We start from the raw sequence: 26,100 nt of genomic DNA, 5'->3' as shown, positions 1-26,100 counted from the left end.
CAATAGAAAAGGTCACAAGTTGCTTGGGCAAATCTTCTCCACTTGGATACTTTTCCTGATCCTTACTGCACCTGCATACCTCCCCAGCCATTCATACACTGCCCAATCCTTTCTTTCTTTTTTTCCAACCAACCCAGTAGCAACCATTTACTTGCCTGCCAGCTTGCTTGCAAGCCCCTAAAATTTGCAAATTCCCGCTGGCTTCCCCAGTGACTTCGGTTGTTGGAAGCCAGCAGAAAGTTGTCAGGAGATGCTTCCTTAACAATTTACAATCATTGCTTAACAGTGGCAACTGGGACTGCTGGGATTACCACCACTAAGTGATGCATTCACATAACATTGCACTGTACATCCGCATCACTTAGGAATGGAAATACCAGTCCCAGTTGCCATCGTAACTCAAGGATTACCTGTATTAGGATCACCATTCAAAACAGAGTATAAGCTTGCTATTCGTGACTGCTCCACAAGCTCCATTTGTAAATAAAACTTTCTCAAAAGTTCCTCAAGTATTCTATATCCATTGTACGTCAGTAAGTCAAACTGCTTACCACATGGATTTCCGTCTCTAGGGAATCTTTGTCAACTTTTTCATTTTCCAGTTTCTCCAGTGATTTGTACAATGCCTTTAGAGAACACAAAGCAAAGTGAAATGACATTATTACCAACCAAAAACTCCTATAAGTTTTATCATCACCACTATTTTTACAAAGAATCTGTAGGCTTAGATATTGCCAATATTCTACCACATAGAAGAGATATTAACATCTTCTAGATGATGTAAGGGACACATCCCTGTTGCTTTTGGGCAACACTATCGAAGTGGGATTGACATTTCCACCTTCAACTTCCTAGCTTTGTGCTGCCCCGCTCCCCAACCCCCACATATAGCAAGAATCTACAGTTGTTTATTCAACTCCCACTCCCCCCGCAACAGGTTCTTGGAAAGCACCCCCGTTGCACAGTTCCAGATTTTGAGTTCAGCATGGCAAGAATCACTGGGTAACCAAGTCCAATGGGAACACACGAAGTCCAGGAAAGTAGTCCACGAGTCGAACGGGTTAAGATATACGTCATGAGCATACAAGGCACAGAAATAGGCACATTGCTGCAGGAACACTCAAGTCCTCAGGGTGGGATTAAATAGGCAACACCAGCGTAGCCCTTCATGAGAGGTAAGATCGTGTCCTCATGAGTAGTCTAGCTGACCAGTGTTTTGCCTATCTCCTCTCTGCTTTACATATCCTTGGATCAGGAGGTATGGACTCCACTTCCTCCTCATTGCTAACTGGTGGCCGCTGCTCCCAGTCTTTGCCTGGAGTCTCCTGGCCATCTTGCTGTAAAACTGTGGCTCACCTCACTCAGACTGAGCCTGTGGCTCATCCGATTGACCCAGCTGAGGCTGCTCCATCAGGTTAACGCTCCCTGAGCCCCGATCCTGACCAACACTCGATTCTGTGCTTTCCTCTGCCGACTCAAACTCACCCTCTTCTTCTGAACTCGCGTCTGGAGAGGGATCCAGGGGCAGATCCATAACATAGTTTTAAAATCCCCTAGTGGTTGATTCCCCATTCAAGTAGTAAGCAGGTCCTATTTTTCTGTAGGTACTCAAGATGTAGCCAAAATGGTTCCAGGATGCCCCAACAGTTTATATCTTTCATATCCTGTTAGTGGTTATAGTGTACACCAATTTCAAAAGGCCTGTGTTTAACCAGTGATGTCACTGAAGTAAACAACATTCATGTGATTCTGGTGTCATCAGGTCATGACCCCTGCTAGATATGACATGTCTAATCTAATCCCATCAAAAAGAAGAAGAAAAAGCTGCTAGTCAAGCCTAGAGTGAATGATTAACTTAACCCTAGCTCTAATTCTATATGGATTCAAATCAAAACTATCTTCTGTTATATTGTGTCTGTTACGTTATTAAACAAGTTATTCTTTCTGTCCTTCTGTCCTCTCAGTCAAAAAATAATTTCATTGAACCATTTCAATCACAGATTTAAGCAGATCAGTCCATCAAGTTGGCATTGACATGGGCTGTCTGTTATTGTTGGTAGCAAAGGCAAAACGCACAACAATAGTATTTGTCCTGGCAGTTTTATCTGTGGCATTTGACACCTTTCATCACAAAAGTTTAATATCTACTCTGACTTCACTGAAACTGAATTGGGCACTTACAGTCTTATATTTCCCATCACATTTTTTCTGTTATTTCTGTCTTGAGTTTTCAATCCTTTCCTTTATCAGCGAGTGTCTCTCAGAGTGTGGTCCTAGGCCCAATTTTGTTCATTTCTGATACTTTGTTTTCATTTCTTCTTTAAAGTTTATCCTATCTCTGCTGATGACAGTCAGATGTATTCCTCAACCCCAGTCTTGGTGTGGAGAATCTATTGTGGTCTTGCCTCTCCAAGTGCCTGAAATGTCCAGCTGGATGTATTCTCCCCAACCTAAATTAAATATGGACAAGGCTGAACTTATTGTTTTTTCACCTTGACTATCCTTTCTTCTGCCTTTCACTTTTTGCAACTACCAGGTACTGATGTATCTGATGGCATATAAATCTGGACTTCTTAGCGATGTTTCATCAATACAGTTACAAAATCTTGTCACTTTCACCATATGAGTATCCAAAATTCCATCCATTTTTTTCCTAAGCAGTCGGGTTTCAGGCCTGGCTACAGCACGGAAACCGCTTTGGTCGCATTGATCGATGATCTCTGGAGAGCCGGGGATGGAGGTCATGCCTCCATCCTGGTACTCCTTGATCTCTCTGCGGCTTTCGATACCATCGACCATGGTATCCTTCTGCGACGACTGCGGGAGGTGGGGGTGGGAGGCACTGTTTTACGGTGGTTCTCCTCTTACCTCTCGGACAGGTCGCAGTCGGTGTTGGTCGGAGGGCAGAGATCGACCCCTAGGCCCCTAACGTATGGGGTGCCGCAGGGTTCGGTCCTGTCCCCCCTTCTCTTTAATATCTACATGAAACTGCTGGGTGAGATCATTCGGCGGCACGGGATAAAATACCACCAGTATGCGGATGATACACAGCTGTATCTGTCCGCCCCGTGCCAACTCAATGAAGCAATTGACGTGATGTGCCAGGGCCTCGAGGCTGTTAGGGACTGGATGGGGGTTAACAAGCTTGTACTCAATCCAGATAAGACCGAGTGGCTGCTGTGCTTCCCTCCTACTAATTGGCCAAGTGTTCCACCTCTCAGGCTGGGGGGTCAAATAGTACGCCCCTCAGACAGGGTCCGCAACTTGGGAGTCCTCCTGGTCCCACAGCTGACTTTTGAACAGCATTTGTCAGCTGTGACCAGGGGGGCATTTGCCCAGGTTCGCCTGGTGCACCAGTTGTGTCCCTACCTGAACTGGGAGGCTCTCACAACAGTCACTCGTGCCCTTGTGACCTCCAGACTGGATTACTGCAACGTGCTCTACATGGGGCAGCCCTTGAAGAGTATTTGGCGACTTCAGCTTGTCCAGAATGCAGCCGCGCGAGCGATTGTGGGTGCGCCTCAGTTCACCCACGTAACACCTATCCTCCGCGAGCTGCACTGGCTGCCTGTTGATCTCCGGGTACGCTTCAAGGTGCTAGTTGTCACCTACAAAGCCCTTCATGGTATTGGACCTGGGTACTTGAGAGACCACCTACTGCCAATTACCTCCACTAGACCAATTAGATCCCACAGACTAGGCCTCCTCCGAATTCCATCAGCCGGCCAGTGTCGACTGGCGACTACCCGGAGGAGAGCCTTCTCTGTGGCTGCTCCGACCCTCTGGAACGAACTCCCCATGGAGATTCGTACCCTCACCACCCTCCAGGCCTTCCGCATAGCCCTTAAAACCTGGCTGTTCCGACAGGCCTGGGGCTAAAGACTCGCTGCCCCACTTCGAATGGTATGATTGTTGTGCTTTTAACTATGTATGGTTTCTATGTTTTTGTAACTCTATTTGTATTTCCCCTCCCTTTTTGAGTTGTGAGCCGCCCTGAGTCCCTTCAGGGAAAAGGGCGGCATACAAATAAATTAAACCATAAACCATAAACCAACCAACCATTTGATTCATGCCTTGGTAGTGTCTCATTTGAATAATTGCCACGGTTTTTTGGCTGATCTTTCTGAATCTACTCTCTGCCCTTTAGTTCAAGTCCAGAAAAAGGCAGCCCATGTGGTCCTAGACCTCCCTGGAGTCACCTTTATTTCTTCCTTCCACCATTGGCTAGATCTTCAGAATCATTAAAAGTTTAAACAGCTAGTGCTGATTTTCCAGGCTGTGTGTATAAGAACACCTACTTATTTGAACAACTTGGTAACAATTCTTGCTTCTGTGTGCTTAGTTCAATCGTGCAATCAGGGGCACTAAGTTTTCCCTCAGGTGAGAGTAGTTGCTTCACATCTAGCTCCTACTCATTGGATTTGACTCCCCTTTAAACTATGTTTGGCTTTCAGCCTCCTCAGATTTAAAATGAAATGCTTTTTTTCTTTCAGTGGCTCAATAATACTCAATACTGATTTCAATTGCAGTAGCCTTGGGCTTGGATGTTTTAATAATTATTGTCTTTTGATTTTAGTTTATACCATTGCTTACTTATACTGCTTATATTTATACTGCACTTAGGTATACTATATGCCCTTAAATACTAGCCACATGTATGTAAGAATCATATTTTTCTGCAACAAAAAGAAAGCTATAAAGAGACAAGAACTTCATGCCTTAATATTTACATCTATCTATATATTATTAAAACTCTCATACTCATGATCGTTAACTGGGTGAAATAGCACATCATTGGCAATGTTCCCTCTAATTTTTTTTCCAGTATGGGCAGAAAAGTATAGTGTTTGAGTGACACATTTTCATGCCTGAGCACCTGAATTTTTTTCACAGATATCACCCAAGACAACAACGAAATAGGTGTTATATCAAATTAAACTAATAAAATTTTAAAACGAATAAAATTGTAAACAAATAAATTTAGAAATATTTGTTCAAAAGCAAACTCACTACAATTATCTTTTCAAATTCATTTTGGATTAAATAAAAAAGAGCTTTGAAATGAATATATAAATGGCACTTAATACTGGTAATATTAAAATAGTAAATGTTTGATATACTTCATTTTAATGAATTTCACTTGATATACTTCATTTTAATGTATTATATGCAATTTGCTATTTTAAATGAGTAAAATGATTAAAAGCCCCATGCATAAAGTCTCATTCACATCTAACAGTTTTCTTCCATCATTAATTTGTAAACTCAAGGATTTATTGCCTGTGTTCAACAATGCTTGCTGATTGTTTAAAAAATTGTGGCAATTTGTTCCTCTCTATACAAGTGGTTTCAGTAACCTACTACTACTGAACTCTGGGAGACAATTCTGCATATAACTAGTGATAGTAACTAGTGACCCAAAATATCCAACAAAATTGCACAGATAAACTGACAGATAGGAAGTTTAATTAGCTTAAAAGCAAAACTATTCTCAATGACTTTGAAAATAACAATGAGTTATCAAATATCATGTGATGTCACTTGGCCGGCGGGAGACTCAAAAATAGCTGAGATTGCAGCCAGGAGAGGTAGAACAAGGAAGGCTTTCTTTGAAAGAGAGAGATGAGCGAGGAAACAGACCCTGCTTCTTGCATTTGGATTCTGTGGCACAGTCATTCTAGGTGGGAGTTTAGGATCGCTGCCGCACTGCCCTGGATTTGCCAATGTGAGCCTCAGGTGGGTAGCCTCGAGAGAAACGGCGGCGTGGGTTGCTCTCTGAGGAGCAACCCACGCTTGGCTTAGTTAGCTCGTTCTTGGTTCGTGACCAGCCCCCACCCCCACCCCTTGTGGGCTTTTATGTGTTAATCGAAGCACGGATGATGGAGAGGAAGGGAAGCCAGCTGCTTTCACACAATACGTTTATCTCAGAGGCTGAATTAATCACGCGGGCAGGAAAAAAATGGAACTTTCTTTCAGCAAGTTTCGGCCAATCACTCCCTCCCCCACCCACCACCCAACAAGACAAATTTAGCCCTCTTAAACTTGTGCAAAGGCAGCTGTGGACAATGTTCCCTCTAAATAGTTGCTCCAGGAAGCCCGAGCCACCACCTGCCCTCAACCTAGTCACTTTGCTGCCCTGCTGCACCTCAAGACTCCTGTTTAGCTGGAGGGGGTTTCAATCACGATTGTGTGCAGACTGCAGTGTCCGGCAAACGACACTGCGCGGCAATTGGAAACTGCTGCGCGGTGTTTACTTTCCATGTGTGCGGCCGCGCAGCCGCACACCTTAGAGGGAACAGTGATCATTGGGCAACAGTTTTTGAACCAAGATACTTCAAATGGTCTAACTTATAAAAGTCACATTATAAAATGTGACTCATGATTCCCATAGAATTGAACTTTTGAAAATTCTTATAAAAAATTTCCTGACAAAAATGATCATAAAAGAGTGTATGACATACTACAAAATTTCATAGGACAGTTCCTTCGCTGATGTTTGACAGTGTTATATAGTTTAACATGGGTTATTTTCAAGGCAGATACATCTTTGAATAAATTCCCAACTTTTCCAGTGAAGACAGTACTTTAGTTCTGTCGTTGAAGACACTGAAGAATCTGATAAGGAAATATTTCTGAAAGAATGACCCAATGGGTCACAGGTTGCATAGAATAAAACTCTTGTGTCTGATTGTTTATAAACTTCAATTGGGCAAAATTGTCATAAGGCAACAGTTTTCGAATCATTGTATCTTAAATGGCTTAATTAAAAAATGCATCCAAAATCCAGGACCCATGAGTCCAATGGGACTGAAATTTGGTAAAGTTGTAGTCACTTCAGTGCTCATGCACTGCTATGCTACCATACATCCATGGTCAACTGTGGTCATGTGATCCTCCTCTCCAACATTGCCTGCCAGCTTCCTACAAGGAAAGTTAACTGCTTGTGGTTATAGGTAGTCCTTGACTTACAAAATTTCATTTAATGAATGTTTGACGTTACGACGGCACTGAAAAAGGTGACTTGCAACCATTTTTCACACTTATGACCATTAAAACATCCCCATGATTACATGATTAAAATTCAGATGCTTGGCAACTTATATTTACAATGGTTGCAGTGTCCTGGGATCATGTGATCAACTTTTGTGACATTCTGATAAGCAAAGTCAATGGGATAACCAGATTCACTTAACAATTTGTGTTATTACCTTAACAACTACAATGATTCACTTAACAACTGTGGCAAGAAAGGTCAGAAAATGAGGCAAAACTCACTTAACCAATGACTCACCTAGCAACAGAAATTTTGTGGTCAAAAGTCAAGGATTACCTGTATTCTGTTTCTCTGTTTAGATAAGGAAATATCTCTGAAACAATGACCCTATGGACCACATGTTATCTACTATTCCTTCTTTCTCTGCTATTCTGGCTAATAACTAATTTAAGCTTTATTATACAATCTTCAGCAAAAACAGAATTGGTATCCACTGCGTTCAGAACAGTTTCCAAGAATTTCTTGCCATTTTCTTGATCCCACCTGCTAACTTTGACTCAAAGTTACGTACACTGATCTCTTTCTGTTTCTGGTGATGATCTTCAACAAGATTGCCAGTAGTGGCATTCAGCTTCTCACAATCTTCTTGGACTTGCAGGATAGTACTCTGGATTTGGTTGAGCACCTCTTCATCCTGATCGGAAAAGAGCATGAATACTAAAGTTAACAAAAAAGAAAAAGTGACGGCTTTATTTTCCCTCCTGTTCTATTTTTCAGAGTTCAAGCTTCTGCCTTTGGACAATTTGGAGTAAATAATGAAAGCCCAATCCATCGTTTCATGACAAATAGGGAATCCTGCAAAGAAAGGTCAGTAGGAGATATTTTATTAGAATATAATAAAATAAACTCAAGATATATGTGGAATAATATAAATGGATCTTTATTATATAACAGGTCCAGACATTGTCTACAACCTGGGCCCTGGTTTACTTTTACTCATGACAATCAGCTGATATATATATTTTGACTTCTCAAAATATTGTTGGAAGAAACAAAATGGGAATCCCCTTGACATAGTAATAAAAGATAAGATTCATATACAGGACACTGACATGCTCTTTGGGTATGATGTATTCTCACAACTGTTAGGCTTAGATGTATATGTGACAACCTAAAAATCACATTGGTCTGAAACTGAGGGAAACTCCATTGTTAAATGCTCTGCCAACATCCAAGTTCAAGAAGCACATAATACTAAAAAGTAATTATGTCAGACTGGGATCCCTGCATTCAACCTTCAAGGCACCCCTTGGAAGACTTTCTAAGAATAAGAGAGTAAAATAGAAGTTCACAAAAATGCAAACAAAACAAAGCCTCTGTGTCCTTGGAAATAAGCTGCTTGAACAGACATATCTGCACATAGTTCTAAAAGACTGATACTGTTTTAGAACAAAACCAGAAATCTTGTATAAGGCTGAAATTTGTGCCATAATTTCTTCAGCTATTTTCAGTTAAAGATAAAATAGGAGACAAATCAATGGAACAAAAGCAAAGCAAAGCATAACCGGCTTACTAATGGAGTATTATAGGCTGCAATTCCGAACATCAACAATCTTACTGAACGTCATGGTGTAACGTAAGTTTTAAGATAAGCCTGGCCAAGAACATGGATTCTTATTTTTAAAAATTGTGAAAATTGTGTAAAAGTATTCAGTTTAGTCAGGAATAAAACAATATACTTGAACCCTAGAAATGATCCTTAGAAAGCAATTTTGGGAAGTTGGGAAGCTGCTACTTTCAGTGGGTAAAATATTAAAACCACCTGAAACAGGAAGACACTCATTAGGCAGAGTATGATATTTATAGTTCCTCTTTCCAAAACTACCAGAAGTAATTTCTTTATCAACAATATTGCTCTTATCATGAAATATGAAGTATATTTAAAACAGATCTGCTTCCATTTCCCCCACACAAGAAAATATGCAACATGTTGAACTTGTGACTTCTTGAAAGTCTCAAAGGGAGAAAATACTTAGAAAGCCTCACTAGTTACAGCCATGGCTGAGATTTATTAAGAAATCATTGTTTTAAAAAGATAGCTTAACATGATGTATGGACCATGTCAGTAAATAATGTGATCTGAAAGGTGAATGAATCTGCAAAACATTTCCCTTCCCACTAGCAAGCACACAGCCACTATCGTTGGGGGAAAAATTTGTGATAAAGCTCAGAGGGAGAGACTATTGTTCTGCACACAAAAGCTCCCATATTCAGTTCCTGGCTTCTCCAGGAACAACAGGCAAATACCTATTATTTTTTCGGATTATAAGACGCACTGGAGTATAAGACACACCATGATTTTGAAGAGGTATTTTTTTTAAAAAAGTTTTGCACTCTACAGGCCTCCCAAACCCTCTGCGTGCCTCGTTTTTTGCAAAAAAAGGGGGGCATGCAAAGCTTTGGGAGGCTCTTAGAGTGCTCGTGGGGGCTGGGAGGGACCAAAAACAAGCAAAAGCGGGCTTTTTTTTTTTTTTTAAAGGGGCATGCAGAGGCTTTGGGAGGCTTGTAGAATGCTCCTGGGGGCTGGGGGGGCAAAAATGGCCCATTTTCTGCTCTATTTTTGCCATCCCCAGCCCTCAGGAGCACTTTGCAAGCCTCCCAAACCCTCTGCACATCCATTTTTGCAAAGGGGATGGGGTTTTGGTAGGCCAAAAATGCTGTATTCAGTGTATAAGATGCACCTAGATTTTCACCCTCTTTTTTGAGGCAAAAGGTGTGTCATATACTCCGAAAAATACGATATATCTGGCACTCTTAGAAAACATCACCAGGCAATACTAAGCTAGATATATCGTCCACCCCTTTACGAAGGTCCAAAGGGTTAGACTTCCCTATCCAAATTGTGGCCCAAAGCATATCAATACTTGTCCATCTTGCAGAGGACTACCATGTTCTTGGTTTTAATTTATTAAATTTCCAGACCACCCATCTCATCTGAGTGGGCAGTTTCCAAAGCTATCCAACTGAAAAGAAGAGCAGTCTGAGCCATCTTCTTTCTGGGCTTACCTGACGTTGCTTGGGTTTCTTCGTTTTGCTTTCTGCCTGCCTCAACATGAAGTTGTTGACCGAGTCCTGTAACTGCTCGTAGCGCTTGAACAACTGGCTAACCTTCTCACTGACATCTAAGCTGCAGGCTGCACACGTGCCTTGGACTTGAGCTGCACCAGACTCTGGGATGGGTGGCATGCTCATGGACAGCAAAGTTGACGAGGATGACATCATGTTCTCTATGACAGATCTAAGCTTGTCTAACTGTGAGCAAGTGAGAAAAGCAGGAGTTTGGTTTCTTGAAAAGGAAATCCTGGTTTTCATCTCTAACATATAGTGGTGACAGGAACAAGCTCTTTTAATTTGTTGGGCTGAATCAGTATTCCTTGGCTTGGTAACTTTATTTTAGTTGGGTCTGCAATGGCCAGAGTCCACAGACTTGGGACATGCACAATAGGAGTTTTTTCAGGGAATGGGGGAGCCCCCTGTTAGTCCCAGAGCACTAAATTGGAGGATACCATATAAATAATAAATAAATAAATAAATAAATAAATAAACACACACACACACACACAACACACACACACAAGTTTCTAGAACTTCCCTGAAACTAAATCCCAACTCCAAAAGTCAGCTTCCACTGATGTTAATGAGAGTTTCCCACACCTATTTTGTCCATGGGAGTAATAGAGAATAATAGAAAGAGCTTTGGGGAGTGATTTAGGACTTAGTGCAGGGAAAAAAAGGTTGTCTGCTGCTGCTGAACCCCCCAGCCCTCCTTTCACTACAACAATGCGGAACCTGAGCAAAAAAAGTTTTGAGGGCAGCTAGAAAGACCTTCCAGTGGGCAAGGTTTGACTCTGTTTAACAGGTCTTCTCCCATAGGCATTTGTAGCCAGCCACGATGACACCCAAATGCTGAAACATGTATTATGGTGTTATAAAGTAAGCACTTTTCCACTCTATTAGTGGAGGGGGGGGGAAATGGGGGTTCCCCATCAGACTGAATTGTATATCTAAAGGATAGCCTCAATCTGGCACTCTCCAGATAGGCTGGAGAACAATGTCCACCTCCCTTGATGGCTAAGGTTAGTAGAAGTCATAGCCTACATCAGTGGTTCTCTGCGGACCTCTGGAGCTGCAATATTATCACAGAGGGTCCACAAAGGCTCAAAGAACAAGCAAACAAGCAGAAACAAAAAAGCCTGGCTTCTTGTTTCTTTGATATGAAGAAATTAGCAAATGAAGCATTTTCTCAACCGGGAGCTATAGATTATCCTCCTGCTAATGGCTGCAGATCAAAAGCTCGTTCAAGGAATAACTCCATGGGTATGGTTCTAAATCAAGAAATAAAGGCTCTGCAAGCAACAAAGGGCAGACTAGTTGGGCAGGAATAACCACAACACTCTAGCCAGATGTTTCTTTCTGAAACAGAAAAAGAGGCAAGGACCCATATGATAAACTTTGTTTGATTGTAATCCTGTAAAGTTAAATGCCAATCCAGAGATTAAAGGAGGGAAAGCTGTGCCAATTTATTTAAATTATTATAAAAATAACATTCCCCCTTTGCTGAGCTTTCCACAATTTGCCTATTTCCGTCAGTTGTCCTTTTCAATCTCCTAATAGTACAAGTTACAAACTCATAGAGGGCTCCTGATTCCAGGAGCTGATTCTGAGCCACATCTCTCTGTTAGAAGCTACTCATAATGTACTGGGACTTTGGGCATGTTGTAGATGAGCTGAAAAAAGTGAATCTAGTGAGGTAATCACCAGGAAAGCATCATTATTCCTATATCTCATTACTGCTAGCTAATTGTTAATTGCAAGATGAAGACTGACCTGAAAATCATTGTTCCTGAAATAGAGGCAGCTTTGCTTCATTCAGGTCTTATTTAGAATTGCTTGTGCCATCCATTCATTTTCCATTGGAAAAGCATCTCTGTAAACCCCATCAAATTAGGAAAAATTCCAGGGGCTATTGATAGCCAGGAACAAAGGAAGGTAAGACCACAGCACTGTGATGCTTTTTTCAAACTGTGTAGTTACTCCTACACATTTCAGACTTTTAACTTCTCAAACAGAACTTGATTTAAATCTCTGGGTATGGTCAGACAGTGCATACATGTCAATTACTAAGTTAGGTATTCAGGAAGCCAGTAACTCTGGAAACTAACCATGGTGCCTGCATAAACTAAAGCAAAAGATGAAACATCAAACTTGGTTTTCAAATCTTGGATTGGCTCTCAAGCCTGATTTTGTGTGTGTGTTACTTCATCTCCTGTTTATATTTCAAAAGCTACTCACTGCGAATGTGTGAACAACATTGTGAGTTTTGTCCACACTCCTGACTCCTTTATTAGCTTGCAAGTTCAACATCTGGTCACTGGCTAGAAAAGTCATCAACCAATTCAACACATTTTCATTAACAAAGGATTTGTCCATAATATGTAGGAATAAATACAATTTCTAGAAAGGACACAGCAGTCTTATAAACACACACACACACACACCATATTTTCCCAGTTACTTGGGTTCTTTGTTGTTGTTATTTAGATTAGCTAAAGACATTCTGATCTCAACACATCCTGAGTTCATTTGCTGACCTGCTCCTGGAGGTAATAGGCATTGTCTGTCATCGACTGCTCCAATTTGGCTTTCCCCATATCTTGTTTCTGTCTCAGTTCCTTTAGCTCTTTCTCTATATCTTGCACTGTTGCTCTGCACCATAAAACCAACAAAAAAGAAGTGTCACTCAGCAAATTAAATTTTTCTTTTGGAGCAGATGACATACATGTGTACTTTGTCCACTATAGAAACTAATACATGGTTTCCAAAGGTAATCCTGAAGCAAGGGTAGATTAGCAAATTTGCCTTGTTTCTCCCCTTCTCTTGAGGCTCCCTGTAAATAGGATGGAAGTGTCCTTAATGATTTAGCAATGTCCACCTGGAAATGCAAAATGCTTTCTATAAAACTGCAAGGGCAAGTGAGCAGGGCAGATCATCTGCAGGTTAGAAACTAGATTAAATAGTACCTCCACAGGCTTTGAGTCAGAAACCCTTCTTGATTCTTAAAAATCTTTTGCTTCTACAACTATATCACAGGAATCAATTCCCTACAGCAAAACACCCTCTACTGTGATAAGCACCTGGCCACAAGAGCCACATGGTACGAGCTGACCACCACAGTTCCTCCCATTTGGGGGCCAAGAGAGAGGGAGCTATTGCTCATGCCATAACTACCTGGGAGAGCAGACATTGTATAAACAGATCTTTATGCTGAATATTCTTGGTAAAATGCAGGATTACTAATAAAAGCATTTTTGCATTGTACCTGCATATATGCCACCCAATGTAGTCAAAATTTCATAATAACATGCCACTTTTTTGCTCCATTACATGTTGCTCTGAAAATGGAAGTGAGCAACATCTATGAATTTCATAATTTAGGTTTGGGGTTTCAGTTCAGGAAGGGTACCAAGCAAGGGAACCAGCTCCTTGCTGTGACTGGAAGAAAAATTCCCTTGCTGATCTCAACTAAATTCCAAACCTGGCTCCAACTCCCTCTCTCTAAAAACTTTCATTTCTCCCCCACCCCCACCCCCATGGAAGCCCTTATGGAATGTGCCTTTAAATGAGAAAAAGCCCAGTTAGAATAGTTGGCTTCACACATCAGAATAGACCACTGTGTTTCTTTGTAGTTTACATGTTATCAACCAAACCAACTAACACTTATTCAGTAAGCCATGGTTGGTTGGTTATTTATTTATTTGATTGATTGATTGATTAATGTACCACTCTTATTTTGTAGAAATAAATGTTCCCTTCTATTATTTTTCCTCAACATCCATGCCTAAGCCAGAACTAGAACTCCTGATCTCCCATTTTCTAACACAACACTTTAATCAGAAAGCCCATTTGTGTATTACAACAAAAGCATAGGCTGTTAACATATTCAAATCCATTTTCACACTCTGCAAGGTATACTAACAGTTTTGTAACTGACTTGCTATATTTAGTTTATTTTCAAATATGTGAGCACCACTGAATTATTATAATGAAGGACAGCATGGAAATGTTTAAAATGCTGCTTTGGTACCATCAAACGATAATGCTAAAAATTATACTACAAAAACATTGCTTACGCATCACTTCTCTCCAAGGCATCTGCAGATAATCTGTCAAAAAAAATCCTAATAGTAATTATGGCTACACAACCAAAACTCTGAGTGGAGAATCAATTGAGTGATTCCCATTTGATTATTTTGACCTGTGGGCACTCTTGCAACCAGCATCATCAAGGGTTTTATTTTGGCTGGTTTTGAAAAGGCAACTGAAAAGGAGACCACTTCCAATATCTTTCTGAGAAAAAATTAGAATGACATCAGAATATTTGGTAATTGAGAGAGCCAAATAGTATAGTGGTTAAGATTACAGGCTAGAAACCAGGAGACTCTTAGTTTTAGTCCTACCTGAGGCACAAAGTCAACTGAGTGATCTTGGGCCAGTCACTCTCTCTTAGCCCTAGCAAGGAGGCAATGGCAAGCCACTTCTGAAATCTTGCCAAGAAAACATATCCAGACAGCACTAAGCATCAAGACTAATTCAAAGCATCTCTGCCCCAAATTGTCAACAAAGAATCAAATTAAGTTTGAAACAGCTTTGTGCACTTTAATTTAAAAAGTCATTCACTTCGGTGGAAATGATAATTAGGTTGAGGTGTGCCATGTACTTTTGTAACCTTTTAATAATTTTTTACACAGTTTTTCAGAATAAAGATCTCGTTTCCTTTTCTTCCAATAGCAAGCACAATATGCATATTTAGCAAAATCTTAAGAGCATCAATGAAACAAACATGCTTGGCCCATCAGCAATATCATCTGTTCCACTGCTTTCTAGTCTTTTACCTGAGATAACCAACTTGCAAGGTGATTTGATTAGCTCCCTCTATTTTTTCTACCTCTTCTCCTCCCAGCGGTTCTCCTTCAATTGCATTCTGAATCCTCCTTAACTAGAAAGGAAAAGTAATTTTTAGAAGTCAAGTTTGCCATAAACAACTGGAATTACAAAACTCCTGTATGGAATAAAACATCCTGTGGGAGAAGCTTTCTTTATTGCAGTGAAGAGGTCTTGAGGCAGATAAATGTATCAGACTCCTCATAGACTCAATTTGCCTATGTAGAAATAAATGAAATATTATAAATACCCGAAGTCGGGTAAAGCTTTGGATTTGATCTAAAATAGATGCTTTCAGATCTCAGCATCTGTCTATGATTTATTAAAGGAGTTGTGCAGGATTGCTGGACTGCGAGTGAAGTTTCTCTGTAGCAGTAGCAGCAGCATGAATTTGGAAGAGTCACATAGCTGCTTTAATAAATTTTTGACTAATGTTGTGTTCATGTTCCAGTGTGTTTCAAAACATCTTCTCTGAATCAGAACCTATGCACTGCACAGCTCTACAGAATACAACTGTTCCACAGCCTTCAGCATGACAACCTGTACATATGTTGGATTACAATTCTTAGAATGGCTAGTCAGCAAGGGAATTTATTCCTAGCCATCTAGGAGGATATCCAATGAGTAAAGGATGATGGTGACCTATTCTAGAATGCCCAACAATTCAAATACATGCAAAATGCTTAACTACAAATTAGAATCACATGCTTCCAATTCTGCTAGACTGAAGATACAACACTTCCATAAAAGTAATTTTTTGCAGCTCCCCAAAGTTTGGAACCAACCTGCAATCAACTGCCAACACAAGAGTCAGCCAGTGTTCTTTCTCTTTTCCTTGAGGTGACTGAGTGACCAGAAATACCTAACCCCATCTCATAATCCAATCAATGTCCATTCCCACCCCTTAAAGTATTATCAGTCTCAAAAATATGCTTGCTTTCACTTTACATAAAAAGAAAATAAATTGCTAGGATTCCTTCCCCGGAAATTGTGTAAGAGAAGTTATGATCAGCATATTTATTTATTTAAGACTAGGAAGTGGAGTCAGGCAAAATCTCTTGCCAAAGGAGAATGGATTATCTGCAGTGGTGTACTGAAAAATGCCAGCCTTGCTGTGATATCTAATAAATCTGTAATGGTAAGTGAGAATGACGTTCGGAGACAGGGAGAAGAGCTATGGCTTAAAGTAGGAGTGTTAAACTTGCGGCATCATATTGTTGTCATCTTGTGACGCATCTTGCCCATAGGCCACAAGTTTGATACCCCTAGCTTAAACAATGGTAAACAAAATTTGAGACTGAGAGAAGGAAGGGTGGGGAAAGCATTTCAAAAGGGACCTCCTTAATTTTGGGAAGAGCAAAGTAAAGAAAGGGAGAGTTACTTTCAGGCTTGCAAAATTATATTAACACAACCTTACAATTAAGGCAAAACTAATAATTATAGCCATGCTTCTTATCTGGGCTAACTTGGAATGCTAACAAAATCTGCGCAGTTAAAAGCAAAGATGAATTAACCCAGCCCACCAAAGCAGATAACATAAACAGATCAATCAAGTTTTAGGGTGAATATTCTCAACAGTTTTCATTTGGAATAAAATGGAATCTTTATATAGCCTTTGACCTGCAATGGGAAAGCAAAGAAAGTGGAAATTTGGGCAAGGCAAGACCAGCGGCCGTCTGTCCTCACAGTCTCACTCTTGATGCCCAAGGGCAACAGCAGAAGGCAGAAAAGGAAGGCGAAAATCAGATCTGTTGTTAGATAACCTATGCAGGAGATTCCAGCTTCAGTTTTTGGCATCTCCAGTCAGAGCTGGGAAAAACTGAGAGTTGCTTCCAAATGAAGCAGACAATATTAAAATAGGTGAATTCATGATCTTGCTCAGTATAAGGTCTTATTAAAAGCACGTAGTCACTTAACATGCAATTTCTACTAGATCAATATTTCTGGCTAATCTGCCCTGACTGAAATGCTGTTTGAGCATTGCAAATTTGGAAGAAGCTGTCTAGTACAGGATTAATAACCAAAAAAGAGGCTAATTTTTAAAAGAAGGAGCTGTAATCAAAAGCAGCATCTGGCTGCATAGAATGACATCACATCACAAGGCACAGAGGCACTGCAGAGGGGGTGGGGTGGCTTTCACAAAATCCCTGCCTCCAGAAACAAGTAACTTTCTCTGACATGTAGTTGAGTCATAAGCCCAGCCATATTTTTAGAGACCCAAAGCTTGAACTGGTGATCACTGCAATATCTTCAAATCCTAAAGGTGGCGGTGGTGAGACGCCTCCTGAAGAAGCCGTCTTTGGATCCGGCCATTCTAAGTAACTACCGTCCAGTCTCCAACATCCCCTTCGTTGGGAAGGTTGTTGAGAAAGTGGTGGCCTCTCAGCTCCGGCGGTCCTTGGATGAAACCGATTATCTAGACTCCTTTCAGTCGGGATTCAGGCCTGGCTACAGCACGGAAACTGCTTTGGTCGCACTGATCGATGATCTCTGGAGAGCCAGGGACGGGGGTCACGTCCTAGTGCTCCTTGACCTCTCAGCGGCCTTCGATACCATCGACCATGGTATCATTCTGCGGCGGTTGCGGGAGGTGGGAGGCACCGTTCTTCGGTGGTTCTCCTCCTACCTCTCGGACAGGTCGCAGTCAGTGTTGGTTGGAGGGCAGAGGTCGACCCCTAGGCCCCTCAAGTATGGGGTGCCGCAGGGTTCGGTCCTGTTCCCCCTCCTGTTTAACATCTACATGAAGCCACTGGGTGAGATCATTCGGCGGCACGGGATAAAATACCACCAATATGCGGACGATACACAGCTGTATCTGTCTGCCCTGTGCCAACTCAGTGAAGCGGTTGATGTGATGTGTCAGTGCCTGGAGGCTGTTAGGGTCTGGATGGGTGTGAACAAGCTTGCACTCAATCCCGACAAGACCGAGTGGCTTGTGTTTTTCCCTCCCAATAATTGGCCTTGTATTCCATCTCTCAGGCTGGGGAGTGAAATTATACAGGGTTCACAATTTGGGAGTCCTCCTGGACCCACAGCTGACCTTAGAACACCATTTGTCAGCTGTGACCAGGGGGACATTTGCCCAGGCCCACCTGGTGCACCAATTGCGTCCCTACCTGAACCGGGAGGCACTCAGAACAGTCACTCACACCCTTGTGACCTCAAGACTAGCTGCCCTGAGTCCCTCTGGGAATAGGGCAGCATATAAATACAATAAACCTTCAAAGACTGGACTATTGTAATGTGCTCTACATGGGGCAGCCCTTGAAGAGCATTCGGAGACTTCAGCTTGTCCAGAATGCAGCCGCGCGAGCGATTGTGGGTGCACCTCGGTACACCCACGTTACACCTATCCTCCGCGAGCTGCACTGGCTGCCTATTAGACTCCGGATACGTTTCAAGGTGCTAGTCGTTACTTTTAAAGCCCTACATGGTATCAGACCTGGGTACTTGAGAGACCGCCTCCTGCCAATTACCTCCCTGTGACCAATTAGATCCCACAGATTAGGCCTCCTCAGGATTCCATCAGCTAGCCAGTGTCGACTGTCGACCCCCCCAGGGGAGGGCCTTATCTGTGGCTGCTCTGGCCCTCTGGAATGATCTCCCCGTGGAGATTCGGACCCTCACTACCCTTCAGGCTTTCCGCAAAGCCGTTAAGACCTGGCTGTTCCGGCAGGCCTGGGGCTGATGAGTTCCCAGACCCACTCGAATTGTTGTGGCTGTTGAGGAGTTTTAATCTGTTCTTCTGTAATTGTTTTGTCTTGTTTGTTTTTTGTATTATCCCCTCCCCTATGAGTTTGTTAGCCGCCCTGAGTCCCCCCGGGTAATAGGGCAGCATACAAGTTTAATAAACCATTAATAAACCAAATAGTAATCAGGATTTGACTTGGCATGTTCAGCAAAATGCTGTCTGTGCTTGGTCTCAAAACCAAACATTTAAGCATAAAACACCTCACCTTCCATTAAAAGGGATCACAATTCAAGACTGGATAATAAAACCAAAAATAATTACAGGGAGCTTCATAATATATTTAGGATAGAAAGCTATTGATTACAGATACAACATCCTTTAAAAAAATATTGTAACAAAAGATCCCATTAGTTTTAAAATAGAATTCAGTGTATTATGCATCAATTACACATAGTCCTTGACTTACGACTACAACTGAGCCCAAGATTTCTGTTGTTAAGTGAGACATTTGAGTAAGTTTTGCCCCATTTAATGACCTTCCTTGCCACAGTTGTTAAGTGAATCACTGCACTTGATAAGTTAGTAACCTGGTTGTTAAGTGAATCTGGCTTCCCCATTGACTCTGCTTGTCAAAAGATGGTGATCACCAATGTTCCCTCTAATTTTTTTTCAGCGTGAGCAGAAAAGTATAGTGTTTGAGCGGCACATTTTCATGCCTGAGCACCTGAATTTTTTTCACAGATGTCACCTAAAACAGCAACGAAATCAGTATTATTTGAAACTCAAAGTTATGTTTATTCAAGGTACCCGCTTAATTAAAAGTGTTATATAATATCAGTATCACTTAACAACCCTCCTGCTTAGCAACCAAAATGTTGGCTCAGAAAGTCTGGCATTTGAAGCACGCAAGTCTTAAAGCTGTTGTTACAAGATCTTTGCACCCCATACCCTTTAGAAAAAAAAAAACCCCAGGGGTCTTCAAACCTGACAGCTTTAAGACTTGTGGACTTCAACTCCCAGAATTCTTCCTCCAGTCATGTTGTGGCCATGTCATCTGCGTGGATCTGCTCCATCTTCAGTTTTTTTCACAGGGGGCAGGGCTGCCGTTGAAGATGCCAACGAGCCCCCACCACCACTAGAATAACTGCTGCCGCCGCCTCCTCCTCCTCCAACAGCACCACCACATTTGCTGCCTGGCTCTGCAGCTGAGGTGAAGCTGCCAAAGCTCCCGCTGGCACCCCCGCCCATGGCAGCGGCGGCGGTGCCTCCCCCTCCACTCGGAACACCTCAGCTGGGCACCGCGTTACCCCTGCCGCCGCCTTCACCTCCGCCGTGCTTTTGAGAAGCCATGGCCTTTTTTTCCTGCTCCTGCCCCCTCCGCCCCCTTCCTACTGGCTCCCGCGGCCTCATGGCTCCTCAAAAGCACGGGGGAGGAGGGGGAGGGATAACGCGGGGACCAGCTCAGGTGCTCTGCGTGGAAGGGGAGGCACCACTGCCACAGGCGGGGGTGCTGGTGGGAGCTTTGGCAGCTTCACCTCAGCCGCAGAGTCGGGCAGCAAATCCGGCAGTGCTGTTGGAGGAGGAGGAGATAGCAGCAGATATTCTGGTGGTGGCGGGGGCTTTGGGGGTTCACTTCAGCCGCAGAGCCGGGCGCAAGCGGCTAGGATTGGCCGCCGACAAAGGACCTCTCCGGGCTTGCTTTGCTGAACATGGGGCGACTGATGCTAGTTTGAGTGGCCGCGGCCAGCACAAACTACCGTCAGTCGCTCCGTGCTCATCAAAACAAGTCTGGGGAGGTCCTTTGCGGGAGGCCAGTTCGAGCTGCTTGCAAAGGACTTCTCTGCGTTTGCTTTTCTGAACACGGGACGGCTGACAGTAATGAGCAGCGCAACCGGCATCTAGGAGGTCCTAGGAGGCCGGCTGTGCCGTGTAAGCTCCTGCTGCCGTTTCCCCACCCCCACGCCCGTGCTAACCCTAACCAAGACAGAAAATCTGAGGCCCCTCAGCTTCCCAAGCCTGTGACAGAAATCACTGCACGGCAGTTAGAAACTGCTGCGCGGTGTTTTCTTGCCATGTGCGCGGCCGCGCAGCCGCGCAGCTTAGAGGGAACAGTGGTGATCACACAACCTTGCGACACAGCAAGGGTCATAAATATGAACCAGTTGCCAAGCATCTGAATTTTGATCACATGATCATAGGGATGCTACAAAGGTTGTAACTGTGAAAAATGGTCCTAAGTCTCTTTTTTCAGTGCCATTGTAACTTTGAACAATCATTAAATGTACTGTTGTAAGTCGAGGACTATCTGTACTCAATAAAGCACTTTAAACAAGGAGTCATTCAGCTGCAGCCCATGTTCTAGATAGCCTTCTAAAGCACCATCTCCTTAGAAAATCTGAAAACAGCCATTCTCACAGCCTGATGCTCCTTCTCCACTTACCACCTCTTTCTCAGATTTGAAGTCTTCTTCCAAGGAACGCATAGCATCAAGTTTTTCTGACAGATTAGGTGGGATGGTAGCAAAGGTCTTATAAACTATCGAGAAATAAGGAGGAAAGAAGCAATGAATATGGTTCAGGTAGATCTTGCAACAAAATAATATATAATCAGCCAGGCCCAGGCCCACTGTCCCATTCCCCATCTTTTCAAAGTTTTGTTCCCTTCCCCCTCTCTTTTTCAAAGTAGTAGCATTCTTTATGATTTCAGAACAGGTTAAATCTTACAGCTCATCGCGATAGCCCTAGAAATATAATTTCCTCCCATCCTTGAGATGGGAATAAGGCTGGTAGTGACTTTAAACTACTTCAGTGGTGGGCTGGCAATGAGACAAAAGCTATGCTGTGAGGCCCCATCTTAGATAAAATGTTAGTGCAGTGTTCCCATAAGAACTGCAGGATGCATGGAAGAACTGGTTTTGGGGCTCCTTTCCTTTTTATCAATACTATGAGATTCACCCCTTCAAAAGGATCCTGGCCTGTTGTGATTAAGACAGTGACCTCACCCCCCTCTGCTCCCACAAAATATATGGAATGATGAAGAAGACAATTTTTCTTTTCAAAAAATATCCCAAAGGTGCTTTTTAAAGAGGCAACTGGACTTTCTGGTTGTCTCTTAAAAAAGCACCTTTGGGACAACCATGGCCTGGATGACTGAGAATCTCCAGACACTTCTAAAATACTTCAACAATCTATAGGTCAGTGATGGTGAACCTATGACACGTGTATGAATGGTGACATGCCACAACACCTTTGAGGATATACCAGTGTTTACCAATACCCAACGTTTCTCAAAAACACACCCCATTCTTGTGTGATTTTTGGAGGCCACGTGAGAGTGGTGTGTGCTCTTGTATAGCCTCCAGACCCTCCAGAAGTTGCCTATGCTCTTGCACAATCTCCACAGCACTCCAAAATGTTGTGAACTTTTGTGTGGTTTCTGAAGGCAGCAGAGGCCATGGAAGAGCATTGTCCACTGCCACTTCAAGAATGAAAGCCTTGTGCAACGAGGAGCAGGGGCCTGTCAGCAGAAAGAGATCAGGTAAGGTAAACAAGGCATGGCAGATCCCAAGAAGTGCCATATTGCTGGGCAACCATGGTCATTTTGAATGGCAATGGCGGCACTAGGGCTGAAGTCAAGGCCAGGGCCTTTATTTCAGGGTCAGCCTCAGCCCTACCACTGAATGCCACAGTTTGGGATGGCTAAATGGGGCAGGGGAAGATAATTGCTTTTCTTTAGTTTGGGATGGAAGGTAGGACAGGATGGCATGCCAGCAGAGTCAAATTAGGCATTCCTGAATTTTTTACATGCCCAGCCCAAAAGATTCACTACTACTGCACTTGTTTTATTTATCCCTCCCTCTTCTTCACATGTGTTCTTGGGGTATCAGATGAGCTTCAAGGAAAGAAGTATATATTATAACACGAGGTGAGAGGGTTAAATGTATATGCAGTCCGTACGTGCATCGGTGAGGAAGTCCTGTAGCCTGCGGAGATCAGAATGGCCACATTTGTAGTAGTCCAGCATGGCGATCTGGTCTCTGAGAGTTTGGTAGAGGTCATTCAGCTGGGAAAGGGAGCGCAGGGCATCCAGCGTCTCCGCATAGCGAGTTGGAGCCAAATTGGTCAAAGCAGAGGGAGTCTCAGAATATCCCACAGGAGTGGTGGAGGGTAAGAGGGGTGCAACTCCAACCCCTAGCATAGGGGGCACAGTCAATTGGTCTGCTGGTGCAGCAGGTAAAGCAGGTGGTTGATATCCAGGTGGAAAAAGCCCAGGCCCTCCAGGCTGGCCAGGATATCCAGTTGGGGCTCCGGGATAGAATCCAGGGGCACCAGGATATCCAGGTTGTGTCCCAGTTAATGCTCCAGGATAGACTGGCTGAACCCCAGGGGCACCAAAATACTCTGCCTCAGTCCCAGGAGCACCAGGTTGGGCCCCAGGAGCACCAGGTTGGGCCCCAGGAGCACCAGGTTGGGCCCCAGGAGCACCAGGTTGGGCGCCAAGAGCACCAGGTTGGGCCCCAGGAACACCAGGTTGAGTCCCAGGAATACCAGGTTGGGCGCCAGGAGCACCAGGTTGAGTCCCAGGAGCACCAGGTTGGCCTCCAGGAGCACCAGGTTGAGTCTCAGAAGCACCAGGTTGGGCCCTAGGAACATCAAAATATGGAGCTTGAGCCCCAGGTGCCCCAGGATAGAGCCCAGGTACACCAGAATAGGGGGATTGGGCTCCAGGAATTGCAGGCTCGGCCCCAGAAACAGCAGGGCGGACTCCAGGAGCCTCAGGATAGGGAAGTTGGCCTTCAAAAACTCCAGGCTGGGTCCCTGGAACACCAGGATATGGAATCTGGGCCCCAGGATAGGCTCCAGGTATCCCAATATAGGGTGGTTGAGCCCCAGGTTGGGCCTTTGAAACCTCAGGATACGGAGCTTGAGCTCCAACTACCTCAGGATATGGAGCCTGGACTCCAGGTGGCCCAGGATAGGGGCCTTGGGCTCCAGGACCTCCAGGCTGGGCCCCTGGTGCCCCAGGACCACCAGACTGGGCCCCAGGTGCTCCCAGATAGGGTGGTTGGGCTCTAGGACCTCCAGGCTGGGCCCCAGGTGCACCAGGATAGTAGATTTGGCCTTCAGGCCCTCCAGGCTGGGTCCAAGGTGATCCCGGATAGGGTGCTTGGGCTCCAGGACCTCCAGGCTGGGCCCCAGGTGCTCCTGGATAGGGTGGTTGGGCTTCAGGACCTCCAGGCTGGGCCCCAGGTGCACCAGGATAGGAGACTTGGCCTTCAGGTCCTCCAGGCTGAGTCCAAGGTGCTCCCGGATAGGGTGCTTGGGCTCCGGGACCTCCAGCCTGGGCCCCAGGATAAAGGCCTTGGGCTCCAGGACCTACAGGCTGGGCCCCGGGTGCTCCTAGATAGGGTGGTTGGGCTCCAGGACCTCCGGGCTGGGCCCCAGGGGCTCCCAGATAGGACGGTTGGGCCCCATGTCCTCCGGGATAGGATGCTTGGGCTTCAGGACCTCCAGGTTGGGCCCCAGGTGCACCAGGATAGGAGACCTGGCCTGCAGATCCTTCAGGCTGGGTCCAAGGTGCTCCGGGATAGAGTGGTTGGGCTCCAGGAGCTCCAGGCTGGGCCCCAGATACCTCAGGATAAGGGACCTGGGCTCCAGGAGCTCCAGGCTGGGCCCCAGGTGCTCCTGGATAGGGTACTTGTGCTCCAGGACCACCAGGCTGGACCCCAGATGACTCAGGATAAGGGGTCTGGGCTCCAGGAGCTCCAGGCTGAGCCCCAGGTGCTCCTGGATAGGGTACTTGGGCTCCAGGACCACCAGGCTGGGCCCCAGATACCTCAGGATAAGGGATCTGGGCTCCAGGAGCTCCAGGCTGGGCTCCAGGTGGTCCAGGATAGGGCGGTTGGGCTCCAGGAGCTCCAGGCTGGGCCCCAGGTGCTCCAGCATAGGGTGGTTGGGCTCCAGGAGCTCCAGACTGGACCCAAGGTACCCCAGGATAAGGGCTTTGGGCTCCAGGAGCTCCAGGCTGTGCCCCAGGTGCTCCAGCATAGGGTGGTTGGGCTCCAGGAGCTCCAGGCTGGACCCAAGGTACCCCAGGATAGGGGCCTTGGGTTCCAGGAGCTCCAGGCTGGGTCCCAGGTACTCCTGCATAGGGTGCTTGGGCCCCAGGAGCTCCAGGCTGGGCCCAAGCTACCCCAGGATAAGGGCCTTGAGCTCCAGGCTGGGGTGCTCCTGCATAGGGTGGTTGGGCTCCAGTCTGGGCCCCAGGTACCCCAGGATAGGGGCCTTGGGTTCCAGGAGCTCCAGGCTGGGTCCCAGGTACTCCTGCATAGGGTGCTTGGGCCCCAGGAGCTCCAGGCTGGGCCCAAGCTACCCCAGGATAAGGGCCTTGAGCTCCAGGCTGGGGTGCTCCTGCATAGGGTGGTTGGGCTCCAGTCTGGGTCCCAGGTACCCCAGGATAAGGGCCTTGGGCTCCAGGAGCTCCAGGCTGGGCCCCAGGTACTCCAGCATAGGGTGGTTCAGCTCCAGGAGCTCCAGGCTTGGCCCCAGGTGCTCCGGGCTGGGCCCCAGGTGCTCTGGGCTGGGCCCCAGGTGCTCCGGGCTGGGCCCCAGGTGCTCCGGGTTGGGCCCCAGGAGCTCCGGGCTGGGCCCCAGGTGCTCCGGGCTGGGCCCCAGGTGCTCCAGGATAGGGTGGTTGGTCTCCAGGAACTCCAGCCTGGGCTCCAGGTGCTCCAGCATACAGTGGTTGGTCTCCAGGAACTCCAGGCTGAGTCCCAGGTGCTCCAGGATAGGGTGGTTCTGCTTCAGGAACTCCAGGCTGGGCCCCAGGTGCCCCAGGATAAGGGCCTTGGGCTCCAGGAGCTCCAGGCTGGGCTCCAGGACCTCCAAGCTGGGCCTGTGGAACTCCAGGATACAGAGCTTGAGCCCCTGGTATACCAGGATAGGGTGCCTGGGCCCCCAATGGTCCAAGATAGGGAGCCTGGGCTGTAGGATATGCCCCAGGTGCTCCAGGAAAAGGAGCCTGGGCTCTAGGTGCTCCAGGATAAGTCCCAGGTGCTCCAGGAAAGGGAGGATGGGCTCCAGGTGCCCCAGGATATGCCCCAGGTGCTCCAGGAAAGGGAGCCTGGACTCCAGGTGCCCCAGGATAAGTCTCAGGTGCTTCAGGAAAGGGAGCCTGGGCTCCAGGTGTCCCGGCATATGCCCCAGGTGCTCCAGGAAAGGGAGCCTGGGCTCCAGGTGCCCCGGCATATGCCCCAGGTGCTCCAGGAAAGGGAGCCTGGGCTCCAGGTGCCCCGGCATATGCCCCAGGTGCTCCAGGAAAGGGAGCCTGGGCTCCAGGTACCCCAATATAAGTGCCAGGTGCTCCAGGAAAGGGAGCCCGGGCTCCAGGTGCCCCGGGATATGTCCCATGTGCT

General features: G+C 45.4%; 1 protein-coding gene across 1 annotated transcript in view; it reads right to left on the bottom strand.

The window, feature by feature from the left end:
- The window catches only part of QRICH2 (glutamine rich 2), a 72,550-nt gene that overhangs the window by 30,706 nt on the left and 15,744 nt on the right, over positions 1–26,100 (bottom strand). The window contains exons 6-17 of the mRNA XM_087709887.1: positions 25,926–26,055; positions 25,023–25,574; positions 24,333–24,761; positions 24,062–24,119; positions 23,889–23,959; positions 22,643–23,306; positions 21,127–21,221; positions 14,947–15,050; positions 12,646–12,760; positions 10,061–10,306; positions 7,566–7,688; positions 552–626 (exon numbers count right to left, since the gene is read on the bottom strand). Of these exons, the coding sequence (XP_087566013.1) occupies positions 552–626; positions 7,566–7,688; positions 10,061–10,306; positions 12,646–12,760; positions 14,947–15,050; positions 21,127–21,221; positions 22,643–23,306; positions 23,889–23,959; positions 24,062–24,119; positions 24,333–24,761; positions 25,023–25,574; positions 25,926–26,055 (2,662 nt within the window). The remainder of the gene's footprint in view (positions 1–551; positions 627–7,565; positions 7,689–10,060; positions 10,307–12,645; positions 12,761–14,946; positions 15,051–21,126; positions 21,222–22,642; positions 23,307–23,888; positions 23,960–24,061; positions 24,120–24,332; positions 24,762–25,022; positions 25,575–25,925; positions 26,056–26,100) is intronic.

The sequence above is a fragment of the Thamnophis sirtalis genome, unplaced genomic scaffold (assembly GCF_051295495.1).
Source record: "Thamnophis sirtalis isolate CommonGarterSnake01/CBP01778 unplaced genomic scaffold, rThaSir2_p1.2 scaffold_3, whole genome shotgun sequence".
Classification (NCBI taxonomy): domain Eukaryota; kingdom Metazoa; phylum Chordata; class Lepidosauria; order Squamata; family Natricidae; genus Thamnophis; species Thamnophis sirtalis.
Note: the sequence above shows the minus strand (reverse complement) of the source record. Positions and strands in the feature narration are given on the sequence as shown.